We start from the raw sequence: 26,406 nt of genomic DNA on the forward strand, positions 1-26,406 counted from the left end.
AGGAAGCCTGTACCACTAGGAAATAACCAGACCACTCTGTACAGCTCCTTCTCTCACTAAGAAATGACCAGACCACTCTGTACAGCTCCTTCTCTAAGAAATAACCGACCACTCTGTACAGCTCCTTCTCTCACTAAGAAATAACCGACCACACTGTACAGCTCCGTGGTGCCCATTCCATCGTGCCCGCTCCCTGCCCGCTCCATGGTGCCCGTGCCGCGGGGCCGGACTGCCCGCCGTGCCCGCTCCATGGTGCCCATTCCATCGTGCCCGTTCCATTGTGCCCGCTCCCTGCCCGCTCCATCGTGCCCATTCCATGGTGCCCATTCCATGGTGCCCGTTCCATCGTGCCCGTTCCATCGTGCCCGCTCCCTGCCCGCTCCATCGTGCCCGTGCCGCGGGGCCGGACTGCCCGCCGTGCCCGCTCCGTGGTGCCCATTCAATCGTGCCCATTTCGCCGTGCTCGCTCCCCGCTCCCCGGTCCCCGGCCCGCTCCCTGCTCTCCGGGCCCTGTTCCCCCGTTGCCGTGCCCACTCCCGGCTCTCCGTGCCCTGTTCCGCCGTTGCCGCTCCCCGGCCCGCTCCCCGCTCTCCGTGCCCCGTTCCCCCGTTCCGTGCCCGCCCTCCGTCCCCTCACGTCACGGCGGCGGGCGGGCCCCTGGCGGCGGGCGGGCCGCGGGCGGCGGGCCGAGCGTGCGCGGCGGGCGGGCCCGCGCAGGGCAGCGGCGCGGAGGGCGGGCGGCGGGCGCCGCGGGGCCGCCGCGGGGATGAAGGACCGGCTGGCCGACCTGGCGGAGGTGCGGCGGGGCGCGGGGAGCGGGCGGGGCGGGGGCGCCGCTGCCGGGGCCGGGAGGGCCCCGCTCCGCCGGGAACCCCCGGGCCTGCGGCGGCCGGGCCGCCCTCCGCGGTGTCTGCGGCGCGCCGGGCTCCGCTGCGGAGCGCCCGGGGCGGCTCTGGAGTCCGCGGTTCCGCTGGATCCCGCTGGATTCCCCGGGGATCCCGCTGGATTCGCCGGGGACTCGGCGCCGGAGCCGCCCCGGCCGCGGCGGGGTCGGTTTGTCCGCCCGGCGGCTCTCGGGCCGTGATGCGGCAGGAAAGCGCTCTGCAATGCCAGCCCCGTTTTCCGCGTGTTTACAAAATGGTAGCTGCCGCTGTTTATACGCTCTTTTCCTTTCCGCTGCTTGTGCTTTGGAAACTGTGTCCTAAAAAAGAAGGGAGAGTCTGGGGACAGGCACCGTCCGTCTGTCTGCGACAGGATATGACTTGGGTAAAATAAAAGGATATTTCAGGGTTTTGTTTTGTTATTTTCCTGGAAGGGAATGGAAATGGAGCGCACACACAGGAGTTCCTGTGATAGTTCCAGTACTGCTCGTATGTGTGGAAGTTGGGCTGTGTTGAGCTGCATTCAGGTCTGGGGCTCTTCCATCTTCTGGACCATAAAATACATTTTGGAAGCTCCATCTCTAGTGATGGAATTACCAGTCTTTTTGTCTTTCTCTCTGAAAGGATGAATAGGCATTGGAAAAGTTTTGGGATTATTAAATTTCAGTTTCTCTACCAGGAATGATGTTTTGGAGTCATGCCAAAAAACCAGTGCCATTTCTTTCAGGCATAGCTGTTCCCTTTCCAGGTTGTGGGAACACATGCCAGATTTCAGTGCTGGTGTACACTTCCCAGATAGAGGAAGCAACCAGTAGTGATCCAAATTTGCTCTATATTTATAATTCTATACCCGCAGACTTAATCCTGTTCTGTGTTTTCATAAATGGAGGAAACCAGTCCACACCCTGCCACACCCGCCATTGACAGGGTTAAAAGTGTGTAATGCAGCTGAACAGAGGAATTCTTAAGGCAGCTTTAGTATTTGACATCTGAAAACATCACTGCAGTGGGCTGCTCTTTAAACATCTCTCGGCCAGTATTGCTGAAGTGCTTCACGTGTTCATCAATGTCATTCCCACTGCAGAATTAATAGACAGCTTGGAGACTTAAACATTTTCTTCCAGTGAAGAAAATACTTCAACATTAAATGAAGGTTAAAGTTACTGAGGATCTAGTCTATGTTTCATCACAATTAGAGGTGTGTAGTTGACCTGAAGTTTTGTGGATCCAAGGGAGATGGATGTTCCCATTTCCATGGGCAGCTCATTGAAGCAGCAGCTTCCATCTTACATCTTTATCTGAAATACCAAAAGCATAGTGATTTTGTGGTTTTCCTTTCATAGGATGAACGCTTTGAGCAGAGATGCTTGACAGGTGGATGAGATGCTCTGAAAAGGAAGAGCGAATCCAAAGGAACGATGTGTTAACTCTTGCTTGCCTGTTCTCCTAAGTGTTTAGGTTTATTCATGTAGTTTCGCTGTATTGCATTTGGCTAATCTTTAAGAGTGGAGCATGGGCATTGTGGTTTTCCAACAGGCCTGCAAAGTCTCCAGGAACAGCTGTGCCTTGCCTCTTTCCCTTGCCATGAGGGTTCATTGTTTCCTCTGGTCGTGCCCCAGCGGTGTGAGGTGGGTCAGCTCCCTGCAGCCCCCAGACCCTCCCTGGCACACAGGGGTCCCGGAGAGCCCAGTGCTCTGGCCTGTTTTACTGAGCACACCGCTGCCGTCAGCAGAAACGCTCCTTTCCCATCTCCCCATTTCTGTGTTCCTGCATTTTACTGGGCAGCAGGCAAAGCTTTCTGTTGTTAGTTTTTCCTAGATCATTATGGGGAAGAGGGAGAAATGCTGCCTATCAGTGCTTGTGGTCCGTTGACACAACAGTGTCAGATATTTTGTTAATATTATGTTTAACTGTCAGATATTTTTGTTAGTGCACTGTGTTTAGGCTGTTAAACAGTTGCTGGAGAAAGAAGTGGTTGATGACATGCAGATTATATAGCCTTCAGATAATGCTGCTTCCTCCTGTTTTCCTGGCTCAGAGGAGTTTTGTAAGCTATGTGCTTTTTGAGAAGACAGCAACCATAAATGTATTTGTTCAACTTCAGGGGGTTATTTTAATGTCATTTCTAAATTACTCTAAGCAGGCCTAAATTAACCTCTTTAAGCTGTTTGAATTGTCTTTTAATACAATTAATGGGACAATTGAGCAAATTCCAGACTGGTTTTAGTTATTTTGAGCACAAATAAGTGTAAGATTGAAAGGTTCTGTGGCCCAATACAGTGCTTTCAGCAGTGGTTTATAGCAGGCGTTTAGGGAATAAGAGAGTGAGTGGTGCATAGCCACGATTGCAGGATGTGCTCCCAGCCTTGCGTGGTTTGCTGTGCCCAGATGAGCTCCATCTGAAAGGGCTCTCAGAGAGCTCTGCAGACCATGTTCAGCCTCCAGCTGAGCACGTTTAGCCAACTTCAGCTATTACAGACAGGCAGCCTTTAAAAGCCTGGTAATAAAACCTATTCATACTTCCTTTTTGCTGTTCTGCCATTTCAGAAGACATAAACCTCTGCTCAAGCAGAGTGCTGGTTTAGATCTCAGGTTTGGGCTGCGTTGTCCACATGGCTCCAAAATTTCCCCCTTGTGACATGCTGAAGTGGATGCAGACCTGTCTGCTGGAGTCCGTTTTTCATGCTTGATAGGTGAATCATTTAAAGTACTTGATTTTTGTATTTCTTTACCTGTGAGCGTTAACGAAGGTCTGTTACGTGAAATGTTTGAAAAATGAGTTGTACATACCAAGTTCATATTTGAAAAATGAGTAGTACGTAGCAATCTACAAGTTCATATTTGACTGCAGCTTGTTTTAAGCAGGACCTGTAACTCGGGCAGAAGTGCATTGATTTTTCCTAAACACTTTCTTGGCCAGGCACTCGGTGCCCCCAGAGCTGTTCAGGAGCAGGTGACAGCCTCAGCCACAGAGGTTCGGGTTGCTAGAACTGGGTGGTTTGGAAACAAGCACCAAGTGAGGCTTTGCAGCAGCAGGAGAGCACGGCTGTTGTTTCTGCCTGAGTTCAGGAGTGTTCAGGAGCAGGTGAAACGCCTCAGTCACAGAGGTTAGCACTGTTAGAAGTGGGTGGTTTGGAAACAAGCACCAAGTGAGGCTTTGCAGCAGGAGAACATGGCTGTTTTTTTTTTAATCTGAGTTCAGGACTGTTCAGGAGCAGGTGAAACACCTCAGTCACAGAGGTTGGGATAGTTAGAAGTGGGTGACAGCCGCAGTCACAGAGGTTTGGATTGCTGGAAGTGGGTGTACAGAAACAAGCCCAGAGTGAAGCTTTGCAGCAACAGGAGAGCACGGCTGTCGTGTTTGCCTGAGTTCAGGACTGCTCAGGAGCAGGTGACAGCTGCAGTCACAGAGGCTGGGATAGTTAGAAGTGGGTGACAGCCACAGTCACAGAGGTTGGGATAGTTAGAAGTGGGTGACAGCCGCAGTCACAGAGGTTTGGATAGTTAGAAGTGGGTGACAGCTGCAGTCACAGAGGTTGGGATAGTTAGAAGTGGGTGACAGCCGCAGTCACAGAGGTTGGGATTGCTGGAAGTGGTGGTACAGAAACAAGCCCAGAGTGAAGCTTCGCAGCAGCAGGAGAGCACGGCTGTCGTGTTTGCCTGGGTCAGGTGTGACTGCTGAGGATGAGCCCTGTGCCCTCGGTGGCCGTGCGAGGTGCTTTGCTGGGCTGGTACAGCGCTGCTGCTAAAGGCACGTTAATGATTGACCTGCCCCAGCTGCCTCAGCTCTCCCGGCCCTCTGCAAGCCCTCCTTGCCTGCTGGCTGCAGAAGGGTTTCTGGACACAGGGATGCTGAGAGGAGAGGCTGGAACTCTGTGTAAGGACTCCTGGGGCTGGCTCCCCGGGATAATGAATGGTCAGCTGTGGTCCTTGCAGCTTTCACAGGAATGTGTGTGATCTGCTCTGAGAAACTGCTAACCTTGAACGGAATTTCAAGGGCAAGTAAGAGTCATGTTTTTCAGGCAAAAGCTGTTTCCAGTTCCAAAGGTCAGTAATTACAAAGACATCTCCAGCCTGAGTTATTTCTGCAGTTCTGTCAGGTAGTGGAAGTGACAGCAGCTTCATAAACCATCAGCATAGCTTCTGCTTGGAGCTGAGAAATGACCTGGTGAGAATTTCTGCAGTTTAACCCTGCTGGCAGCGAGAGCTCCCTCGCTCGCCCCGGTGGGATGGGGCAGAATTCCAGAAGTGAGGGAACTCAAGGATTGAGAATAAAGGCAGTTTAATTGGTAAAGTAAAAGCTACATGTGGGCACAGCAGGAAGAGGATTTCCTTCCTACTTCCACTGGGCAGGCAGGGTCTGCAGAAAAGCAGAGCTGTCACACATAACAGTGGACAAAATGCCTGAAGGCTAAAGGTGCCCCCCTCCTTCCTGCTTCAGCTTCACGCACTGAGCATAATGCCACGTGCCCTGCAATGTCCCTTGGGTCACCTGGGAACTGCTGCTGCCGCCTGTGCTCCCCAGCCCCTTGGAGGGCAGCAGAAAAGGCCCTGCCTCTGTAGGTCTGGAGCTGAAACATCCCTGTGTCACCAGCCCTGGTCCAGCTGGGTCCCTGTGTCACCAGCCCTGGGTCCCTGTGTCACCAGCCCTGGGTCCTGTGTCACCAGCCCTGATCCAGCACAAATCCCAAACACAGCCCGTGCCACTGCTGGGGACAGAGTTAACCCTGTCCCAGCCTCAGCAGCACAAGCCCTGGCGGGGCTGGATGTGCTTTACAGTCTCTGAATGTTTATGGAGCTGCGAGTCCCAGACTCTGAGTCCCAAGGTCAAGGTATGAGCTGCAAACAGACTTTATTAGATTGCTCTTGGCATTGACGTGAAACTCTTTATCAGCTTTTTGTGATACTGCTTGTACTGGGGAGGTGAAGTCCAGGCAGGGCAGTGTGTTTCTGCTAAACTCTGATAAAAGTGAGTTCTTGGTCAGTGCTGTGCTCGTCTAAAGAGGCACAAAAGCACATCAGCCTAAGAGAGTCAGCAGATGAGCTGTGCTTTCGGTAAGAGATGATTTAGAATGCAGAGAACAGAGGCTGACAGACTTCTCAGGTGTCTCAAGTGCTGGTGACTGAGCTAGGCTGTCCATAAATCCTTGACCAAATGGACCTGTCAGTGGAATCACTGCGACCAGGCAGGACAGTGAAATACACATGGCACAGGCTGTGGGCTGGGGAGTCATGGTCAGCTGCCTCCCAGCTGAGCATCTCCAGGCAGATTCCTGAGTCACATTGCAGTCCTTCATTCATCCAGCATTCACTCAGGTGTTACACAGTTCACTGAGATCTGATCGAACTGAAAGCTGACATTCTGAATCCCTTAGTGGATGGTATCTTCATTATTTTTAGTTCAAATAGCTAAATATAGGATGCAGTTATGAGCAAGCAGAAAAATGATCCTTTACTCAGTAAATATAAACATAGGTAGTTCTTTTGCATAGATAATGAAATTAAATGTCTTTAAAATGTAGCTCCTTCTTAAACATTAACTTGGAGCTTGTGGCTTGGTACAGGGCAGTCTTGGGAAAGGTAAAGTTGTGGGTGGCTTCCTTGGGGCACAGACTTCCTCCCTTGTGTGCGTTGAGCAAGGCTGTTAATTGATGGCAATCTGCAAGGACAGATAATGTGAGTTCTGGCCTTATCTCCCCAAAAGGAGTAACTTACCCAGTGCTCAGTGACAGCCAGCCCCGAGTGCTGGCCCAGGAGGGCAGTGACATCTCCTTCCTGTATTTCTCCTGGGGCATCTTTATTTCCCCTGAGCAAAACCCGGCTGGGTTCTGCCCCAGGGCTTTGTGCATTCCCCGAGTTTGCAGGAGAGGAGCTGGCACCAAGTCTGTGACTTCTCCCTGAGGGTTTGGGGCACTCCTAGCCTTTCCTAATGACAGTAACTTCTTTATAAGATAATAGTGTTTGACACGGGATTAAATTGCAGAATTGTCATGCAAACAAGTATCTCACGTAATTTAAGAAAACCAGAACTAAACTTGGTGGGTAATAGGATCAGAGGTTAGGAGCAGAGAGTGGGTGTTGGAAGATCAGATGGCCTTGTAAGAAAAGCAAGCTGTCTTGTAATGAAAGTCCCTCGATGACAATATCTTGTAGTTTGTTTTCTCCTAACAGATAACCTGTTGACTGTGTGTTAAGGGTAGCGTTTTGTTCTCATTGTGGCCCCCTGCACTTCAAACAGCCCGTGCTCCACGGAGGGAACGGAGGAAGAGAAGCTTGAACTCTTTCCCTTCAATGAGCACGTGGATCGTGTCTGTTGCTGTGGGAGAAGCTGAGCTCTGTGCGCTGGGCTGGCGAGCGGGGCAGAGCTGGCTTTCTCCCTGCTCTCCAGGACTCTCTTGGCTTCTGGGGCCTCTCTGCTTATTTGCTTTTAGATTAGAGCCCTCGGCAGAGGGCAGCTGCCCTGGCTGTGCCAGCCATGGGAATGTGTCCTGCAGCAGCGGGGCAGGGCTGTGCTGTCCCCACGGGGGCTGGCTCTCACGGGCTGCTGTTTGCTGTCTTTTGCAGTATAAAGGAAATGAAGATGGGGAGACAGTTATCATCGAGAAAGACCATTTCATGGATGACTTCTTCCAACAGGTAAAGTTCCAGCATTCACCCTGGATTGAAGACTGATTCTTCTCTGTGCCTTTTCATTTCCGTAGTGAGGTTTAACAATTCATCTACCCCATCATACCCCAGTATGGTCAGTGATTGTGTGCCAAAACACGCCTTGGTAATGCTCTGTTAGTTTATTTCAGGGTATCTTCTGTGTTTATTGCAGAGAAATGTTTTTAATTCCCTGTCAACAAGAAATTTGCTAATGAAATTTTAAAATAGTTGTTTATTAGGAACATTAGCACTTAAGTTTTTGGCCATTCAGAATATATTTGCTATTACCAATACCGGGTTTTAGTTTAAAAAAGTAATTACAGGCTGTTTAAATGTTGACATTTCTGCTGGGATTTCTTTCTGTGCTACTTACAGATGAAAGAGTTTGGGTTTTATTAGCAGGGGTTTTTAAAAAATATTTGCCCTAAATTATTCTAACATCTTCTTTGCCATATTTCTCTTCCTCTAGGTTGAGGAAATTAGAAATAACATAGCAAAAATAGCACAAAATGTGGAAGAAGTGAAGAAGCAGCACAGCATTATCCTGTCAGCACCAAATCCTGAAGGAAGTGAGTAATAATTTTTAAGATGTCACATAAGTGTGGCTAGATATTCTGAAATATTGTTTGCTTATTTTAGCTGTCCATAGGAGTAGAACTTCAGGAGTTCAGAATGCAAAATGTAACACTAAGTAAACATTTTCATTTTTAACTTTGAATTAATACTTTCATTTGTTTATTTTGACCCTTTTTAAGTCTCATTTGAAAAACTGTGTGCTCAGAATATTTCTTGCATCATCCCAGCCTTTCCTAGACCAAAACTCAGTTTAATGTGGGTGTTTTCCTTCAGAAGCAGAGAGGTTACTTACGTTTCTTGCAGCCTGTGCAAGTGTTGGAGCTGTCAGCTGAAGTTTGTGCTGTCAGATCTTTATTCCTGCGTGGGGCCGGGGTCCTGCGTGGCACCAGGGCCAGCTGCTGCTCAGCTCCTGCAGTTCCACGTGCAGCCCTATTTTCAGAGGCTTCCCCCAGGCTGGAAGTGCAGCTGTGCTTTCCCAGCACAGAACTGGGAAGTTCAGAGCCCTGCCCAGAGCGTGGTCCCTGCTCAGCCCCTGCTGGCTCCGGGCAGGGCTCAGAGAAAGGGGAACAGAAGATGCTGAGGTGCTTTTGTGTGAGTGTTGCAATGCTGGCTGGCCGTTCATCCTGTGACTGCGTCTCGGTGGTGGAAGCTGAGCTTGGGGAGTCGTTTTATCCCGTCCCGTTTTCCTTGGTGTGTGTTTGCAGTCCCACGGCTGATTTTGCAGGCTGCTTTTTCAGGCTCTCAGGTAACCCGGGGCTCAGCTGGCTGTTCCGTGGCAGCCCTGCGAGCAGGGTGTGTTCTGGGGATGTGCACAGCTCTCTGGGGGCAGCCCTCCCAGTGTCACCGTGCCGCTGGCACAGGCGTGTCCCTGCATTAAAGCAGTGCACAGAGGGGTCACAGCACACAGAAAAGGGGACAGGAATCTGTGGTGTCACCACTTACAGCTCAGGAGCATTCAGCTTTCGACTGGCAAATTAACATTACCCTGAAGGTGTTAGAAAAACTGTTTGTCACTGGTTCAGTTGAAGATTTGGTGATAATAACCATATAATATAATATCCAATAAATAATATCCAACAAATAATAACCAATAATAACATTGCCCAGGTGGAAGCCTGTCATAAGATGGGTGCTGTTGTAAAAACAGTATTTAAAGCACTCCGGAGGATAATAAACTTCAGCTCTGCATGGTGGTACTGAATGAAATTCTGAGATTACAAGGTGGATTCATAGACTCGCTGACTTACTGCAATCAATCATTAACTGTTCCAAAACTATATTTTTTAAAGGAACAAAGGAAGAACTTGAAGAACTAAATGAGGAAATCAAGAAGATTGCTAATAAAATCCGGGCCAGGTTAAAGGGTAAGTTGTGAGGACAAGTGGAACTCCTTGCTTTCAGAAATAACCCAGAAAATGACAATGCAAAGTAATTCCTCCATATAGAAATGTCTTCTGCAACTCAAGTGCTTTTTGGGGAGATGGTATTTTGGAAGAAGATTAACTGCAAAATGACTCCTTTTAAAATTGTTCCAGTGTAATGGACAGTAGTGTGACTCTGTTAAGAGTATGATTGCAGCAGTTACTGTGTTTAAAGATCTCTACCAATTACCAAAATTATTTTAAAACTTTACTTATATATGCCCCCCCTGTCCCCTGAAATGTTACACGTCTCTGTGGAACTTGTGCCTTTAAAAAGCAATAATAACATTTACAAAGTAATTGAGCTGTAAAATAGCTGACACTGACTCTGTGCTCTTGTGCTGCTCTCAGCGATTGAGCAGAGCTTTGATCAGGGTGAAAATGCCAATCGGACGTCAGTGGACCTGAGGATCAGGAAAACACAGGTAGGCTCCCTTCAGCTGGAGGAAAGGCAGGGGGTCCTGGCGGAGGAGGAGCTCAGCTGTTCTGAGCTCATTTCAGAGCTCGGTGCTGCTTTCTTGGGCTCTGAGTGCCACTGTGAGTTGTAGTGCAGAGCTGTCGCTGTGTGACAGAAACGGCCCTTTCTGACACCCCTGTCTGCCCCTCACTGCCCCATCTGTCCCTGTCTGACACCCCTGTCTGCCCCATCTGTCCCTGTCTGACACCCCTGTCTGCCCCTGTCTGCCCCATCTGTCCCTCCCTGATGTCCTGTCCCCATGTCTGTCCCTGTTTGTCCCTCCCTGATGCCCCTGTCCCCGTGTCTGTCCCTGTTTCACCCCTATCCTGCTGTCCCTCTTTCACCCCTGTCCCTGTGTCTGTCCCTCCCTGATGCCCCTGTCCCTGTCTCACCCCTGTCCTGCTGTCCCTCCCTGATGCCCCTGTCCCTGTGTCTGTCCCTCCCTGATTCCCTGTCCCCATGTCTGTCCCTGTCTGTCCCTGCTGTTCCTCCCTGATGCCCTGTCCCCGTGTCTGTCCCTCCCTGATGCCCTGTCCCCGTGCTGTCCCTGTCTCACCCCTGTCCCCGTGCTGTCCCTGTCCCACGCTGTCCTGCTGTCCCTGCAGCACTCGGTGCTGGCACACAAGTTTGTGGAGGTGATGACGGAGTACAACGAGACGCAGACGCTGTTCCGGGAGCGCAGCAAGGGCCGCATCCAGAGGCAGCTGGAGATCAGTGAGTGACCCCCTGCTCCCAGACCCACCAGTCCCTCCCTGTCACTGCCCCCTGTCGCCCTGATTTTTTAAGATTTTCTGAGCTTTCTGCTGTTTACATTCTTGTAAGGCACTTTCTCACACAATTTCTGTAGATAACTCCTTGGTTTGCATTCCTTTATGGAGGAGGAGACATTTGATGGGCTGGTGGTTCGTCCAGTGTCATTGGAGAGGTGGCACTGTCACCCTCCAATCCACTGTCACTTTTGGAAATCTATGAATGTTGGAGTCAGGAAATAAACTTTTCCCTTCACCCTGAGAGCAGCAGTGAGCGTTGGTGCTCTTTCGTGTCCTGTAGTGACAGCCCCCTGTTCCTCATTCACTCGTGTACAAAGCTTCAGAGATCCTGGACAGCATCTCCCAGGCTGTGAGAGGAAAGAATCAGTTTTACTGCGTGGCACAAACTCCTTGTTATTACTCTTTCTAGAACAGCTGTAAAGAAAAGAGAGAAAACTCAATAATTTCCTTTGGATTGAAAATTATTAAAGAAATCGTCTTTTTTCCTTTGCTTCATTTACTTCCAATGTTGCAGCTTTAAATGAAGCATCAAGAAAAGCTGCATTCTGAAACAGCAAGTGTTATTAAAAGCCATTCCAAAATTAACATGCCTAACAGGATAACAGCTCTTTTTATGTGGTTCTGTTTTTGTCTACAAGGACACTTCACCTGGCACAAAATCACTGCTGCTGTTACATGTGCTTTACTCATTTGTTGACTGACTCACATACGACTTACTTCCAGTCCATTATTAGGAGTATTTAGAAAGCTTCCTGACTTCACTTTGAAGCACAGTATTGGAAAGTGTCTAAAAAGTGCCTGAAATTAGTCCTTTCTTAAATGTGTTCTATAGAAATTAATATATACATTGCTGAAACAGGGAATGCAAACAGGGGAACTGACAAATTACAAGAAAATCTTGCTTTTCGTGTGCTTTTCAAATCTGTCATTAGCCTCTCATGCTAATTGCTGTTTTTATCCTAGCTGGGAAGACCACCACTGATGAGGAGCTGGAGGAGATGTTGGAGAGTGGCAATCCTTCCATTTTCACCTCTGATGTATGTATTCCTGGCCCATTTCCTCTCCCTGCCCTGCTGCCTGCTCCTGGGAGGGCGCTGGCACTCAGGCGTGTCCCTGTCCCCTCCCTTTGTCCCCAAGATCATTTCAGACTCGCAGATCACCCGGCAAGCCCTGAACGAGATCGAGTCCCGCCACAAGGACATCATGAAGCTGGAGTCCAGCATCCGGGAGCTGCACGAGATGTTCATGGACATGGCCATGTTTGTGGAGACTCAGGTACCTGGGGCTGCTCAGGCACACCCGTGGCTGGGCTGCCTCACTCTGCCCTTTGCCATGGGCATGGCAGTGGGTTACATTCAGACAGTGCAGGTTTAGAGTGAATCTGTGGTTAAAATACATGGAAATTAATCCCTGGAGGTTCCCGTGGACAAATTGACCATCTCAGTGTCCTTATGCTTTCAATAGCTGAGCGCAGACTTGCCTTGCAGGCAGTATATTTAGTATTTTCTCCAATATGATTAATTGCAATACGCTGGAACACCTTTGGGCATGTTTAAGTAAGAAAAGCTGCCTTGTGGAACAGTTAATTCCTTGGGGATTTCGGATTCTCAGGCACCATGGAGTGCAGGTGTGTCAGCAGGGCTGTGTGCACCGTGCACTTCGTGCAGAAGTGCAGTTCTGTGCTCACCAGCATGGATGTGAAGGGCCTGACGTTCCCTCAAGCCATCTCTTGTACTCATGAGCTTCGTCTTGGCACCTACATAAATCTGTTCTACTTTTAGTCTTTCAATACCAATTATCCCACAGAAGTGTTCTTAACCTCAATCTTAAAATGGTTTGACTTCTGCAGGAAAGGGAAAAGAATGGTGTTAGAAGAGAAACTTGCCTGAGAAGCAAGTTAGAGGAACTTGCCTGGTTTTGGTAATTGGGTTTGTTCCAGAAGTCCTTTGTTGCTTTCATGTTAAATATTCAGCCAAGAGAACGTGGTAGCAGGTTTCTTTTGAATTACACACGAGCAGAAGTTACTTGTGCATCATTCTGTAATGCTTTGCTGTTTACTGCTGCTTATTATGTCTTCTGATGGACAGAGACACAGGTAACAGACTTGCTGTCACCTTTCACCATCCTCCATTCCACTGCCAAACGCCATTCCTCATGGTGAATTTGAGTTTGTCATGCCCTGGCACCCATCCCTGAGCTCTGGGAGCTCACGTGTGTGAGTTAGACAGCTGCAGGACCTTGTGTGGAGGCAGGGAGCGTGTGTCCTGTCCCCCTGCAGCCACTCCAGGGCTTTGTGGTCCCCGTGTGCCACTCAGCTGTGGCTGCTGGAGCGCCTCCACACCAGGCATGTCTGCAGGGGCTCGCTCCTTGTTCCTGCACGAGGAGCAGCTCGCTGCCCTGCTCCTGAACATCCCTGGTTTGCTCAGAGCTGGAGCCCTTGCTTCTCGTTCCCTTTTCCCTCCACATGCCAAAGCAGACTAAATGCCATCCCCAGTGTGTGCATCATTGATTGTGGAAGTGTTCTTGATGTTCTGGAGCCATTAAACAGAGATCCGTGCATTGCAGTAACCTGGCTTTCCCTCAAAATCTCGTTTTCAGGGAGAAATGATCAACAACATAGAAAAGAACGTGATGAACGCGACAGATTATGTGGAGCATGCGAAAGAAGAGACAAAAAAGGCAGTGAAATACCAGAGCAAGGCACGCAGGGTATGTTGTCTCTCTGTGATTGCGCTCGGCGCTGCTTTAGTTTAGCTCAGCAACATCTCCCCTGTGCCTGACTCTGCTGCAGCTGGTGCTGCAGATCTGTACCAGCAGCAGAGCACAGGCACTGGGCCTGTGGGAACAGATCAGCAGCTCGTGCCCAGCTGAGGGTCTGCTCACAGTGCTCCACTCAGAGCTGCCATTACAGAGTGCAGAAACCCCAAAAGAAGAACTTTTGTATTATTCCAGTGGATAAATTCCCATCTTTTTCTCATCAGCTTTCACAATGCATTAAGTCATTCAGATTCTAAATAACCTTAATAGTTTCTGGCTGTTTATCACAAATGAACTTACTTAAATTTAAGGCTATAAAATCCATTTGCTAGCAGAAAAAATAAAAGTGCTTTTGCTGAATAGGCTTATTTTTAAAAAATTGTGCTTTGATTTTTAATTTCGCAGATAAATTGGGGGGATCTTCCCTCTGGAAAGGGTGTGGCATTGTGCCGTGACACTGAATTTGTGGAGGGCTTGAGTTCAAAGCAAGGTTCTGGCACTTTCCAGGGCGCTTGCTTTGTTTCAGTATCTTTCTTCCCATCAGACACCAAATAATATATTCTGATATCAGACTACTAAGTAGTTTATTTTTGCATTCCAATTTCCCTTCTGATGTGCTGTGCAGTTGGGTGCGGCTCGTTCTGGTGAGCTGGATTTGAGGGAATAATTCATTTTCTGTAGATAGAGATCTACACAGAGATAACACCCCTGATCCCTCACAAAAGCCCTTTTCAGAAGTGTTCGAAGAGCCCACTTAATGTCTGTGTAAACGGGGCTTGTATCATCTCTGATAACTGAACAGGCATTAATCACGAGTTTACCTGTTCAAAAACCTTAATCCTTACATTTGCAAGATTATACAGAAATTAATCTCAATTTAAGAATACACGAGGCTTTAATAACAGTGCTTGTGGATCTAAAAGCTACTTGAAAAATTGAACGTAAATGCAAGTGTTGATGTGCTTAATATTTACCATCGCTTGTTTTTTTGACAGAAAATGGTGATAATTGTCATTGTGTCAGTGGTGTTGATTGCCATAGTAGCTCTGATAATTGGTTTGTCTGTGGGTATTCGGTGATGCTTGGATAACCTCAGCATGCATGGCTTCCTGCCACTGTGGCAGTAAGTAACTAATCAACTAATTTGGCTCTCGTTTTCTCCGTGCTGTTCTGCTCCCCTTCAGCCTGTGCAGTGCCCTGCTGGCCCTGCTGTGTCGTGCTGCAGGACCTGTGGCAGGTCCTGTGAGTGCTGTGGCTGCGCACAGCCACCCTGCCCAGGGCACCCAGCAGCCGGGGCTGGCTCCCAGCCCTTGCAGTCACTGTTCTTGTGCTCAAAGTTCTCATCAGCAACAATCCGGAGTACGGAGCACCCCTGGGACTTTACCCAGTGGGGGTTTCTGAGGTTTTAAGCAGTTTTTAAAAAGGAGATGTCTGTTATGGCTTGGAGCCCATCTTCAGATGCCTTCCCCTGAAACTGGTTATTGATGCTAGCCTGGGTGAATCGGTGGCAGATAACAGAGTGTGCAGCACAGGGGATTCCTTGTGTTCGTGTTTCTGCTGCAGTACAGAGCCAGTTCTGGCTCAGACAGTGCTCAGCCAGCTCAGCAGCTCGCTGCCCTGGCTGCAGCAGCAGTGCAGCTTGCAGCGTGCACAGTCCCCGAGCTGCACGCAGAGCACCAGCAGCAGGCCCACGTCAGACAGCTCCTCAGAAATTCACATTTCTGTACTAACACCCTTTAACACCCAGGTTTGTGGCTGGGGCTGGAGACTCTTCTCAGCTCTGGGTCGTGGGTGGGGGCAGGATTCCCTGTGCCATTCCCTGCAGTCAGAAACACCTGCCCCAGAGTCACCCCTGAGGCATTTGCACAGCAGCATCTCTCCACTTTAACCCCTGCAGCCCCTCTGAGCCGTCGCCTGCTCAGTGTTCTCACTGACCTTCTGGTGAATTCCACTGGGGTGCAGCTGTGAGGGCTGGAGCAGGCTGCAAATATTTATCCAAGGAGGGTGGCAGCGAGCGACTCCTTAGAGCTGACCCACATCTGTTCCCAGCAATGTTTACAGAAGTTGGGCATGAGTAATAACCAACATTCTGTGAAGGAAAATAGAGAAATGTTGCACAGATGGCTCTGTCTTGTGACTGTGGTTACACGTGTGTTAGAAACAGGAAATCATAGCAGTGATTACTCCTTAGAAGGAGAATCCCAGCACTCAGCCTGGGTGTCAGTCTTGCTGTGGCTCTGAATATATTTAATTCTGTCTCTGACAAAGTATTTCAATCTTAACTTTTCTCTCTCTTCCCTGCAGAAATTGATGTTCATAATAATATGTGTAACTGTATTGCTTCTGATACTTGGAATTATCCTAGCAACAACTCTGTCCTAGCAAGCACATTCCAAGAGTTACCAGCCTTCAGGAACTCCAAACCATCTCCAGTAAAACCAAACCTTTCCACAGATGATGCCTTACCTGTCCCACCATGATGACCTGTCACTAATGGCTAGAAATGAAAGCAAAATCACTCCTGATGTTTACTCACAAATGAAGATCAGAATGCCTTAGGGGGTGTGTGGATTTTACAGCATCACCTAGACACCTGTGAGACTGAAACTTGGTTTTCATCTACAGTAACTTAGGTTTTTCACATCTCAGTGTTACAGTGGAAGTAGGGAGTTGAGAGACTATTGAGTTTTGAGTGTTTGGCTTTTTTTTCCTATAGCTAACCCAACTCTAATCATGACTTTAAGTACCTTGCCAGTGCTGCCTTTGTTAGCACTCTTGTGAATATTTTTATGACATGTAGCCTTGTGTTTAAGTGTATTAATTATTTAGTCACCTTAAACCTATTTAAGCCTTACGCTTTTTCTCCAACAAGTGCTAAAATATCTTATCCTGAAAAGACTACTCCTTTAACTGCCTGGTGCGTTACTTGAGAAGAAAAACAAAAAAAGCTTTTTTACACTTGCCAGGTTTTTTTTTTTTATTTTTTCTGTCAAGGTTAACTGCTTTAAATACTTCCTTCATGGTTAATAAAAAGTGAGTTGCAACATTTCTGGTAAAAGCACACAGCTCTGAAACGCCGCGTTTGCACTCGGGCAGGTAATTTCACAGGTAGTTCTTGTGCAGAGGAAACTGACGGATCAGTTTAGCCTTACTGCTTACCTGAACATGACAGAGATGACTTCATAAAGCCAAATCAAGTTTCTTGTTCTGGAGTTTGCTGCTGTTGATGCGTGAGCACAGCACAGGGGGATGAACTGCCCCAGAAGAGCCTGAAACTCAAACTAAGACACTGATTTGTTATGGAACGCGTGTGGCTGTAACAAGGATGAAGTGTTTGGGTGTGCACGTGCCTGTTGTAGTGCCAGCTGGAGGCTTCAGAGCATGCAGATGTACCCACATAACTGCATTTAGCGTTACAGGTTATTTTTGTATTTCTGTGTGTAAAGTATTTGTAACTCGGGTTTGTGACTCCTCGTTGTTTAAGCATATCCATGTAGATATGTAGATATATTTACACTCTAGGAGAAGTGGAGGAGAGGGTAATTTGTGCCTTTTTAAACATAGTCTAAAACTGCTCATAATGTTTTCAGATACTCAGCTCTCACGTTGACTGCAGTAACTCAGTCCTGCAAGTTTAGAATCCTTAAACTTAGGTTTTGTTGGAAGTGTCTGAGATCAAAGTTACTCACAGGTGAGAATTCAGACTTCACAAAATCCAGCAAAGTTTACACTTGCACGTGTGGATATTCCTGCTTTGCTGCCCAGGTATACTGTGAATATGCTGGAGCTATTCAGATGTCAAACATGTTTAAAAAAGAAACCAAATACCGTTGTTGTTATTGTTATTATTGGTCTCTTCAGAAGTCAGCCATAAAGAAGTCGCTTGAAAAATTCGGCTTCAACAATGAACAAAAATTTCTTTTACCTCTGAGTCCAGAATGCTCACTGATGTTTGTGAGGAAGTTTACATGCAAAGTAAGGAAGGATTGGTGGCCTTAATGCTCATTCTAGGTAAATATATTTTATTCTGTAGTTTTCTAGATTTTTATCAGTAAATATTATTTATACAGATATGCGAATTAGATGGGGGGAAAAATCACTCCTGCTGTTTTCCAGCTGGTTATAAACTGACCCTCAAAATCCTGTCATGTTGAATTTTTTCTCTGTAATGCAGTAATCTGCCCATCAAGACCAGAAATTTGAATAGGCTACTCCACAGTTTTTACTTCTTGTTGAACAGCTGCCTCATTGAGTTTGTTTTAAAGCAAAACAGACCTTTTCACATGAACCTCTTTGTTTGGAGGTGGGAGGGGAGTAAATCTCTAACCTATGCACTAATAAACTCATCAGCCACTCTGCTGTGTCTGCTGTGTGTCCCTGGGGCCCCGGGCATGTTCCAGAAGGGTTTGAGCCAGGCTTACATCAAACACGGGGTGAGGTGGCATCTTCTCTGCAGCTTCTTACCAAAAAAGGTGTGGAGGTAATTGTGGAGAAAACAATGGGAAATGTTAATTAAGCTGTGCCCATGGTGGGGGATTTTTAGAGAAATGTTGAGGTAGCAAACACCAAGGCTGCGTTGAGTGAGTGCTCTCTGCATGGGGCTGGGATGGCACCCCTGGAAACAGCCCTGGCACCCCTGAAATAGCCCTGGCACCCCTGGAAACAGCCCTGGAGCCCCTGGAAACAGCCCTGGAACCCCTGAAATAGCCCTGGCACCCCTGGAAATAGCCCTGGCACCCCTGGAAATGCTGGAAACAGCTCTGGAAACAGCCCTGGCACCCCTGAAATAGCCCTGGAGCCCCTGGAAATAGCCCTGGAACCCCTGGAAACAGCTCTGGAGCCCCTGGCATAGCCCTGGCACCCCTGGAAACAGCCCTGGCACCCCTGAAATAGCCCTGGCACCCCTGAAATAGCCCTGGAGCCCCTGGAAATAGCCCTGGCACCCCGGCATAGCCCTGGCACCCCTGGAAACAGCCCTGGCACCCCTGAAACCGCCCTGGAAACAGCCCTGGAACTCCTGGAAACAGCCCTGGCACCTCTGGAAACAGCCCTGGAGCCCCTGGCATAGCCCTGGAGCCCCTGGCATAGCCCTGGCACCCCTGGAAACAGCCCTGGCACCCCTGGCAGCAGCTGTCACCGTGCAGGGCAGCGGGGCTGGGCTCTGCTGTCCCCCGGTGCCAGCTGCAGCCCCGGAGCTCCCCCGAGCCTTCGGCAGTGGCAGCAGCTCTGGAGAGGCGCTCGCAGCTGGGCGCTGAGGGGCAGAGTACTCGTGGAGTAAAGGTTTTCACAAAGGGCAGCGCACAGAAATGGAAAGCACTGACAAAACCTGTCAAAACCGCTGTGTTGGGGCTCTGAGGAACGTGGTTGGCACTTCAATCCGTTGTGCTGCAGACAGGGGAAAGGAGGATTTCAGTGTTGGGGTAAACAGTTCCTAGAAAACGGGCGAGTTACGATGCAAACAGCCACCAAGGCGTAGCCCTAAGCAGGAAGGAGACCTGGATTATTCTGCATACCAAATGGTGTTTACTGTGTCCGTTCTGCTGGGAGAACGTGACCCTTGGCTGGGTCAGGCTGTGCCAGGTCCTGTCAGCTGAAAGGGAATCGGGACACGTTAGGCTGAGCTTGAGTGGCTCAGCTGAGAGAGTGCCCGGGCAGAGGTGCTGCTCCTGCAGCAGCTCACTCAGTCCTTGTGTGGGGTGTTTTGAACTCCATGGATTTGGTGATTTGGCTGGCGTTGCACAGAGCTCTCCTGCTTCTCTTCTTGAAGGGGTTTTGGGTTTTTGAGCTTGCACAGCCCTCAGCAGCGTTTCTGCCATCGGGGGAGCCTGCTGAAGGTTTATGCAATTGCTTTCATCTGTCAGTCAGCATTTCCCCTGCAGAGGTTCCAGAGGTTTCCCAGCAGCTCTCCCCACCCAGCTGCAGGAGCTTGGCCACGATGCAGGTGAGGTGCACTGGGGGAACGTGGGGAGATTCCTGGGAGATTCCTGGGATATTCCTGGGATACTCCTGGGACATTCCTGGGAGATTCCTGGGATACTCCTGGGACTTGCCAGGCTGGCTCTTTGGTCCCTGATCCAAGCCAGGCTGCTGGGCAGGAGGGAGCTGGCCCGTGGCTGGGCTCTGCTTTCCATTCATTCCTGGGTTTTACATTGGGAAGGTGGAAAGCAGAGCCCCTGACTGCTGCCGTGGGGCAGACAGAGCCATTCCGTCCAGAGCTGCCTCTCAGCTGCGTGCACTCCATGCTGCAAATTTCAGTGGGATGGGAGGGCCCTCAGAAAACACAATTAATTGTAATTGTGTTCTTGCAGGCCTTCCCTGGGATTTCTGAGTTAAGCACAGCTAGCAGCCTGGAGCTGAGTCCAGGGAGCAGCTCTGATCTGAAGTGTTTCAGCGAGAGCAATTAAGCTCCAGTCCCCTCTGCAGCACCAGCTGAGAGCTGCAAGCAGGGGAGCCTGGCTGAGCAGCCAGCAGGCTGAAGGAAGAAATACACTCATCAAAAAATCCCAACAAACTGCTTTTCACCATCTGAGAAGCTGCAAAAACCCATTTCAAAACATCCTGGGTCCCGATCAGTGCATGCAAGTGCACACTGCATCCCCAGCTCACACGCTCGCTCTGCTTTTGATTTTCCCTTTTGGCAATTTATTCAGAGAGGAGTTAGTGGGTAGAATCTCAGAGGAGAATAAAAGCCAGTGTTTTGGGAGCTAATGAAGTAATTATCTAAAGCATTATTTACAATGATTATTTAGGAGATAATGAGACCCTTTAATTATGTTTGTTCTGCATAGCTGGCCGTTCAATAATTCAGGGTGTTGCCATACAATTTTCTCTATGTTTACTTTGCACATTTTTTGTTTAGGAAAATGTCCCATTTTTGTGCTGTGTGAAGCTCGAATCTGGGCCCTTTTCTGGGCGTTGTTTGTCACATGAGGATCACCTGCTCCGCTCGGCTGGAGCAGGGCTTTGGGGCTCTGCAGGGGCATGAGGGACAGAAGAAATGAAAGGTGGGATGGAGCTGTGCCTTTAGAGGCTGCTCTGGCTCTGTTCTGTAAAGGCACCGCTGGAACATTTCCATGCATTCGTTTCTCCTCTGGTGTTCTGTCAGCATTTCCCTCTCTGGAGCTGGAGCTTGCCTTGCAGTTTGTTTTCAGCTGGGCAGCCGTGGTGGGCATCTTTCAAATGCGAGGCTTTTAAAAAGAGCTCGTTTGTGTGGGGGAAGTTCAGAGCATCACTAACCTTTCAGCAGCCAGTGAAACTTTCACACGGGCTGCCGAAATAAACAATTCTCCTCAAGCACGCGGTTAGCAGAGCCCAGAGAGTGGGGGCTCCGGGGGAGAGGCTTCTGTGAGCGCCCTCCTGCAGCAGGAGGCGAGGACGGGCAGAATCCAGGGCCGTTTGTTTAGGGTGCAGTCAGCTCCCGCGGGGATCTGCCCCTGCCTCCCGAGCTGCTGCAGGGGACGCTGAGCTCCTCTTCCTGTCCCCGCGCTAAAACCAGTCCCGAGCTGCCCTCCGAGTGCTACCCCGGTTTTAGATGAATCCCTTTACGTGTGGAAGGTGCGTTTAGGCTGCTCCTGCAGGGCAGAGCTGCTCCTCACCACCGATCCGCACAGTCCCTCACGGCCGCTGAAGGCAGGACTCAGAACAGTTCACCCAAAATCGGCTTCAGAGCCACCCAGGAGCCGCAGCCAGGCTGCACGGCGGCTTTTCCGAGGGCCCGGGGACACGGAGACAGGGGCACGTGTGCCAGGGAGAGCTGGGGCTGGGGGAGTTCGGGGTTCAGTGCTGGGGTTCGCTTTTGGGGTTCAGTTTTGAGGTTCAGTTCTGGGGTTCAGCTTTGGGGTTCAGTTCTGGGGTTCAGTTTAGAAGTTCACTTTTGGGGTTCAGTTTAGGGGTTCAGTTCTGGGGTTCACTTTTGGGGTTCAGTTCTGGGGTTCACTTTAGGGGTTCACTTTTGGGGTTTAGTTTTGAGGTTCAGTTCAGGGGTTCAGTTCTGGGGTTCACTTTTGGGGTTCATTTTGGGGTTCAGTTCTGGGGTTCACTTTTGGGGTTCAGTTTAGAGGTTCAGTTTAAGGGTTCACTTTTGGGGTTCAGTTTAGAGGTTCAGTTTTGGGGTTCAGTTTTGCGGTTCACTTTTGGGGTTCAGTTTAGGAGTTCACTTTTGGGGTTCAGTTTTGAGGTTCAGTTCAGGGGTTCAGTTCTGGGGTTCAGTTTTGAGGTTCAGTTTTGAGGTTCAGTTCTGGGGTTCAGCTTTGGGGTTCAGTTCTGGGGTTCAGTGCTGGGGTTCAGTTCTGGGGTTCAGTTTTGAGGTTCAGTTTTGAGGTTCAGTTCTGGGGTTCAGCTTTGGGGTTCAGTTCTGGGGTTCAGTGCTGGGGTTCAGTTTTGAGGTTCAGTTCTGGGGTTCAGTTCTGGGGTTCAGCAATCCTGCCCTGCCCCACGCAGCCCCAGGTCTGCCCTGTCTGCAGGACAGGAGAGAGCTCTGCCCAGCCCAGGCTGACAGCTGGGCACACTTGTGCTCCCTTGACTTTGAAGCTATTTATAGAGAGATTTTGTCAGAGTTCCCATGTATGCAGCTCTCCCTAATGGACTTTTGGGCATGGTTTTCCTTCCAATGTGAGGCAAATAAAACCATGGAACAAACCAGCCTCAGAAACAAAACATAAACTCACAGGACAATAAAAGGCAGCACGTGTTGACATGTATTTTAAATCACAGCCAATATATTTATGTTTTTAATCCCTAAATAACAGAAACTTCAGGTGAGATTGAAGAAAATAAAGGCAGAATCTCAGTTGCCCTGCAGTCCAGCTGAGCTCACAAGCCCACACCAGGGCTGGGCTTGGATTCCATTTCTGCTTTCTGTGTTGTGCCTCCTCAAAGCCAGGTTCATTGCTAAGGCAAGCATGTGCTGAGCAGGGTGACTCAGACCTGTGGGCCAGGATGCTTTTCTTGGGTTTCCACTGAGCATTCTTTCATCCTACACAGATATAAATAAGTGCCCTTGATGACTTCCCTACCATTTATACTAGAAAAGTGAATGTGGCATCATTTTAATTGCATAAAAAGATCTTTTCTGTGCTTGAAGGGGAGCTGTTTCATTAACATCTGCTGTAACCTGAGAAGTTCTGCCCTCACAGTGCCACAGCACGGTGCAGCAGGGCACAGGAGGAAGAGCAAAGCTGAGCTGATTGGCTGTACATGATCAGTGACTGGATAATTCTGAGATCTGACCAGAGAAAAGAACAAACCCCAGCTCCTTTTCCCAAGAGACCTTCTTGCTTGGCAGTGCCAGGTTCTCCTTCCCCCAGATGTGAGACCCACACTCAGATGGGACTGAAGCCTGTCCTGCTGCCCGAGCAGAGCCAGCCTGACTCACCAGAGAGAGAGAAGATGAAAATAAGGGTGGTGTGCCTGGAAAAAAGAGATCTCCCTCTCTGTTTGCCCTGTGGGAGCGGTCTTGGTTACACAAGATTAAACGTTATGTAAAGTGAAAGAGCAGCTGCTCTGCCAGGGCCTGCAGCCAGCCCAGAGTGAGGGGCAGGGGCATCTCCCAGGGCAGCAGAGAGGATCAGCATCCCCGGCCTGGAGAGAGGAGCCAGCCCTGGGCTTGGAGAGAAGAGCCAGCCCTGGGGCAGGAGAGAGGAGCCAGCCCTGGCCTGGAGAGAGGAGCCAGCCCTGGGGCAGGAGAGAGGATCAGCATCCCAGGCCAGGAGAGAGGAACCAGCCCTGGGGCAGGAGAGAGGAGCCAGCCCTGGAGAGAGGATCAGCATCCCTGGCCAGGAGAGAGGAGCCAGCCCTGGGCTTGGAGAGAAGAGCCAGCCCTGGGGCAGGAGAGAGGATCAGCATCCCCGGCCTGGAGAGAGGAACCAGCCCTGGGCTTGGAGAGAGGAGCCAGCCCTGGGCTTGGAGAGAAGAGCCAGCCCTGGGGTAGGAGAGAGGAGCCAGCCCTGGCCTGGAGAGAGGAGCCAGCCCTGGCCTGGAGAGAGGAGCCAGCCCTGGGGTAGGAGAGAGGAGCCAGCCCTGGCCTGGAGAGAGGAGCCAGCCCTGGCCTGGAGAGAGGAGCCAGCCCTGGGGCAGGAGAGAGGAGCCAGCCCTGGCCTGGAGAGAGGAACCAGCCCTGGGGCAGGAGAGAGGCTCAGCATCCCTGGCCTGGAGAGAGGAGCCAGCCCTGCTCAGAGTGTCCCTGGGACAGCAGAGAGGCACCAGCCCTGCTGGACGGGGCCGAGCTGCCCTGGCTGAGCTGGCCCGGGCAGCGCAGCCCCGGAGGGGAAGGGAAGGGAAGGGAAGGGAAGGGAAGGGAAGGGAAGGGAAGGGAAGGGAAGGGAAGGGAAGGGAAGGGAAGGGAAGGGAAGGGAAGGGAAGGGAAGGGAAGGGAAGGGAAGGGAAGGGAAGGGAAGGGAAGGGAAGGGAAGGGAAGGGAAGGGAAGGGAAGGGAAGGGAAGGGAAGGGAAGGGAAGGGAAGGGAAGGGAAGGGAAGGGAAGGGAAGGAGTGAGGTGCAGCCCGGCACAGCGCTGGAAGAAAGCGCTGCTTCCGTTTCCTCCTGTTCCTCCGTGCCCGCAGCCGCCGAGCCGGCCCGGAGCCGATGTCCGCTGGCGGTGGAGCACGGACAGGATTGTCCCGGGTGAGCCCGGGCCCGGAGCAGCCCCGGCTTCCCGGGCCCAGCCCGGGCAGGGCTCGGTGGCCCCGAGAGAGCCCGGGAGGCAGCAGCGAGGAGCCGCGGGCAGGCACGGACCGGCTCGGCACGGACCGGCACGAACGGGCTATGGGCTCAGCACGGACCGGCTCGGCACGGATTGTCTCGGCACGGACCGGCTCGGCATGGATCGGTTCCAATAGAACAGCGGGCTCAGCACGGACCGGCTCGGCACGGATCGGTTCGGCACGGACCGGCTCGGCACGGATCGGTTCCGATAGAACAGCGGGCTCAGCACGGATCGGCTCGGCACGGATCGGCTCGGCACGGACCGGCTCAGCACGGACCGGCTCGGCACGGATCGGCTCGGCACGGACCGGCACGAACGGCTGTCGGAGGCGCGGGAGCAGCAGCGCTCGGTTGCCATCCAGCGGCGAATCCATCGGCGTCCCCAGAGCCACCAGCGGGGTGGCCGGGGAAGGGACAGGGAAGGAAAGAACTGTCAGCTTTTCCTTCTGCCAGCCCCATCCCGACCCCTGAGACTGAGCAGGCAAGACTGGCTCTCACTCGCTCACAGCTTGAATGAAACGTCTGAGGAAGGAAATTTTCAAATAAAGCACTCAGCTACCATTTTTGAAAGCGTTTGAATTAAATTCTTCACCTCAGACAAAGCTTTAGCAAGAATGACATGAAAAAGGAAAAATGTGTTTTCTCCTTCCCAGGCTGTCAACCCCTCATCTTCCCTGGCACTGGCATCAGTGACACTGCTGTCATCACAGAACAGCACCAGGACACGGCCGCCAGAGCAGGAAAGGCACTTGGTCAATGCTCGGTCTCAACATCTGCACAAATCAACAGACAATCCCAGAGCATGCACCATCTGCAGATCCAGCTGCTGCAGGGGACAGCGAGGAGCTCCAGCATCAGCTGGGGGGCCTGAGGGCAGTCAAAACCCCGTTCTATTCTTGATATCCAATGTGCTGGTACAGTTAAATAGTTTAACTGTATTATTATTTTGGTTACAGTGAAAATAGTTTATTGATGGGCGTGCTAAACCCGAAACATTCACCTGCCCGTTTCTCATCCAAACAGGTAATTATTTACCCAGCATCAAACACCAGCAGGCTGTCCTGCGTGCAGCCGTGTGGGTCTGAATCCACAGCACTTGTGGTTTAGACTCGAGGCTTCCCCTGAGGAGAAGAGCTGGTACTTTGGGGTGCTCTGTGCCACTCCTGGACCTTGTGTTTCTACCCAAGCTCTTGCTGGCATTGTCCTGGACTGATTTGTGCCTGCCAGCAGCATCTCCGAGCCCTCTGCCCAGCAGCAAACCCCGTGAGAGGGATGAATTCAGCTCCCGAGGGCCCAGCTCGTGTCCCACCTGCCCTGGCTGGGTCAGAGGAGCTCCTGAGCTGTGTCACTGTCCCCCTGTGTGTGGCAGGAGGGGAATGCAGAACTGCCCGTGCTGCTGGGGCAGGGGCACACGGAGGGGCTGCTGAGACCCTGCCAGCAGAGCTGCTGAGGCTGCAGAGACAGCTCTCCTTCCTCCCCGGGCATCCCTGGCAGCACAGGTGAGCCCAGAGCCAGCTCTCCTCCATCCCTGGCAGCACAGGTGAGCCCAGAGCCAGCTCTCCTCCATCCCTGGCAGCACAGGTGAGCTCAGAGCCAGCTCTCCTCCATCCCTGGCAGCACAGGTGAGCTCAGAGCCAGCTCTCCTCCATCCCTGGCAGCACAGGTGAGCTCAGAGCCAGCTCTCCTTCCTCCCCGGGCATCCCTGGCAGCACAGGTGAGCCCAGAGCCAGCTCTCCTCCATCCCTGGCAGCACAGGTGGGCTCCTCCAGGGGCTTTCCAATGCAAAATGGAGCTGGGGAAGGGAGGGCTCATCACCTTTGGTTTACTGAAACAACACCCTGCAGGACTGGCTGTTCATGCACTGGCTGCCCAGCTCTTAGGACATCTTTTAAATAATTGCAATTCAGAATAAATGCAGTTCAGAAGGACTGGAGCCCGTGAAAAGTGTCAGAGTTGCAATGGTATTTCCCGGAGCCCTTATCACCTACAGAAAGATGTTTTGCTCTCCTCCTGCTCCAGAGTGTCTGTCCCAAGGGAGGGCCATCCTCTGGGGGTTGTCCTGGGGGATTCCACGGCACACAGAGCTCTGACTCCCTTTCTGCTCTCAGCAGAGCTGCTCTATGTGTTACGTGTGCTCTTACATGCCAGTAGCCATCAACAGCACAACTGCAGCCAGGAAAAATTATTATCAAGCTA

The 26,406-nt window shown here is 50.8% G+C and overlaps 1 protein-coding gene across 2 annotated transcripts; it reads left to right on the forward strand.

The window, feature by feature from the left end:
* The first annotated feature begins 672 nt into the window (after window positions 1–672).
* LOC119707570 (syntaxin-2-like) lies at window positions 673–17,866 on the forward strand. 2 transcript variants are annotated; one of them, XM_038152772.1, is made up of 11 exons: window positions 673–796; window positions 7,446–7,517; window positions 7,999–8,098; window positions 9,395–9,469; window positions 9,878–9,951; window positions 10,589–10,697; window positions 11,717–11,790; window positions 11,891–12,028; window positions 13,352–13,462; window positions 14,506–14,633; window positions 15,815–15,941. In XM_038152772.1, the coding sequence occupies exons 1-10, from the start codon at window positions 767–769 to the stop codon at window positions 14,587–14,589; spliced, it is 867 nt and encodes a 288-aa protein (XP_038008700.1). In that variant the 5' UTR covers window positions 673–766; the 3' UTR covers window positions 14,590–14,633; window positions 15,815–15,941. The 2 variants fall into 2 exon arrangements, with proteins under 2 accessions (XP_038008700.1, XP_038008701.1); XM_038152773.1 differs by lacking the exon at window positions 14,506–14,633 and having other exon boundaries at window positions 15,815–17,866.
* Window positions 17,867–26,406: the final 8,540 nt, after the last annotated feature.

This window comes from Motacilla alba, chromosome 15 (assembly GCF_015832195.1).
Source record: "Motacilla alba alba isolate MOTALB_02 chromosome 15, Motacilla_alba_V1.0_pri, whole genome shotgun sequence".
NCBI classification, from domain to species: domain Eukaryota; kingdom Metazoa; phylum Chordata; class Aves; order Passeriformes; family Motacillidae; genus Motacilla; species Motacilla alba.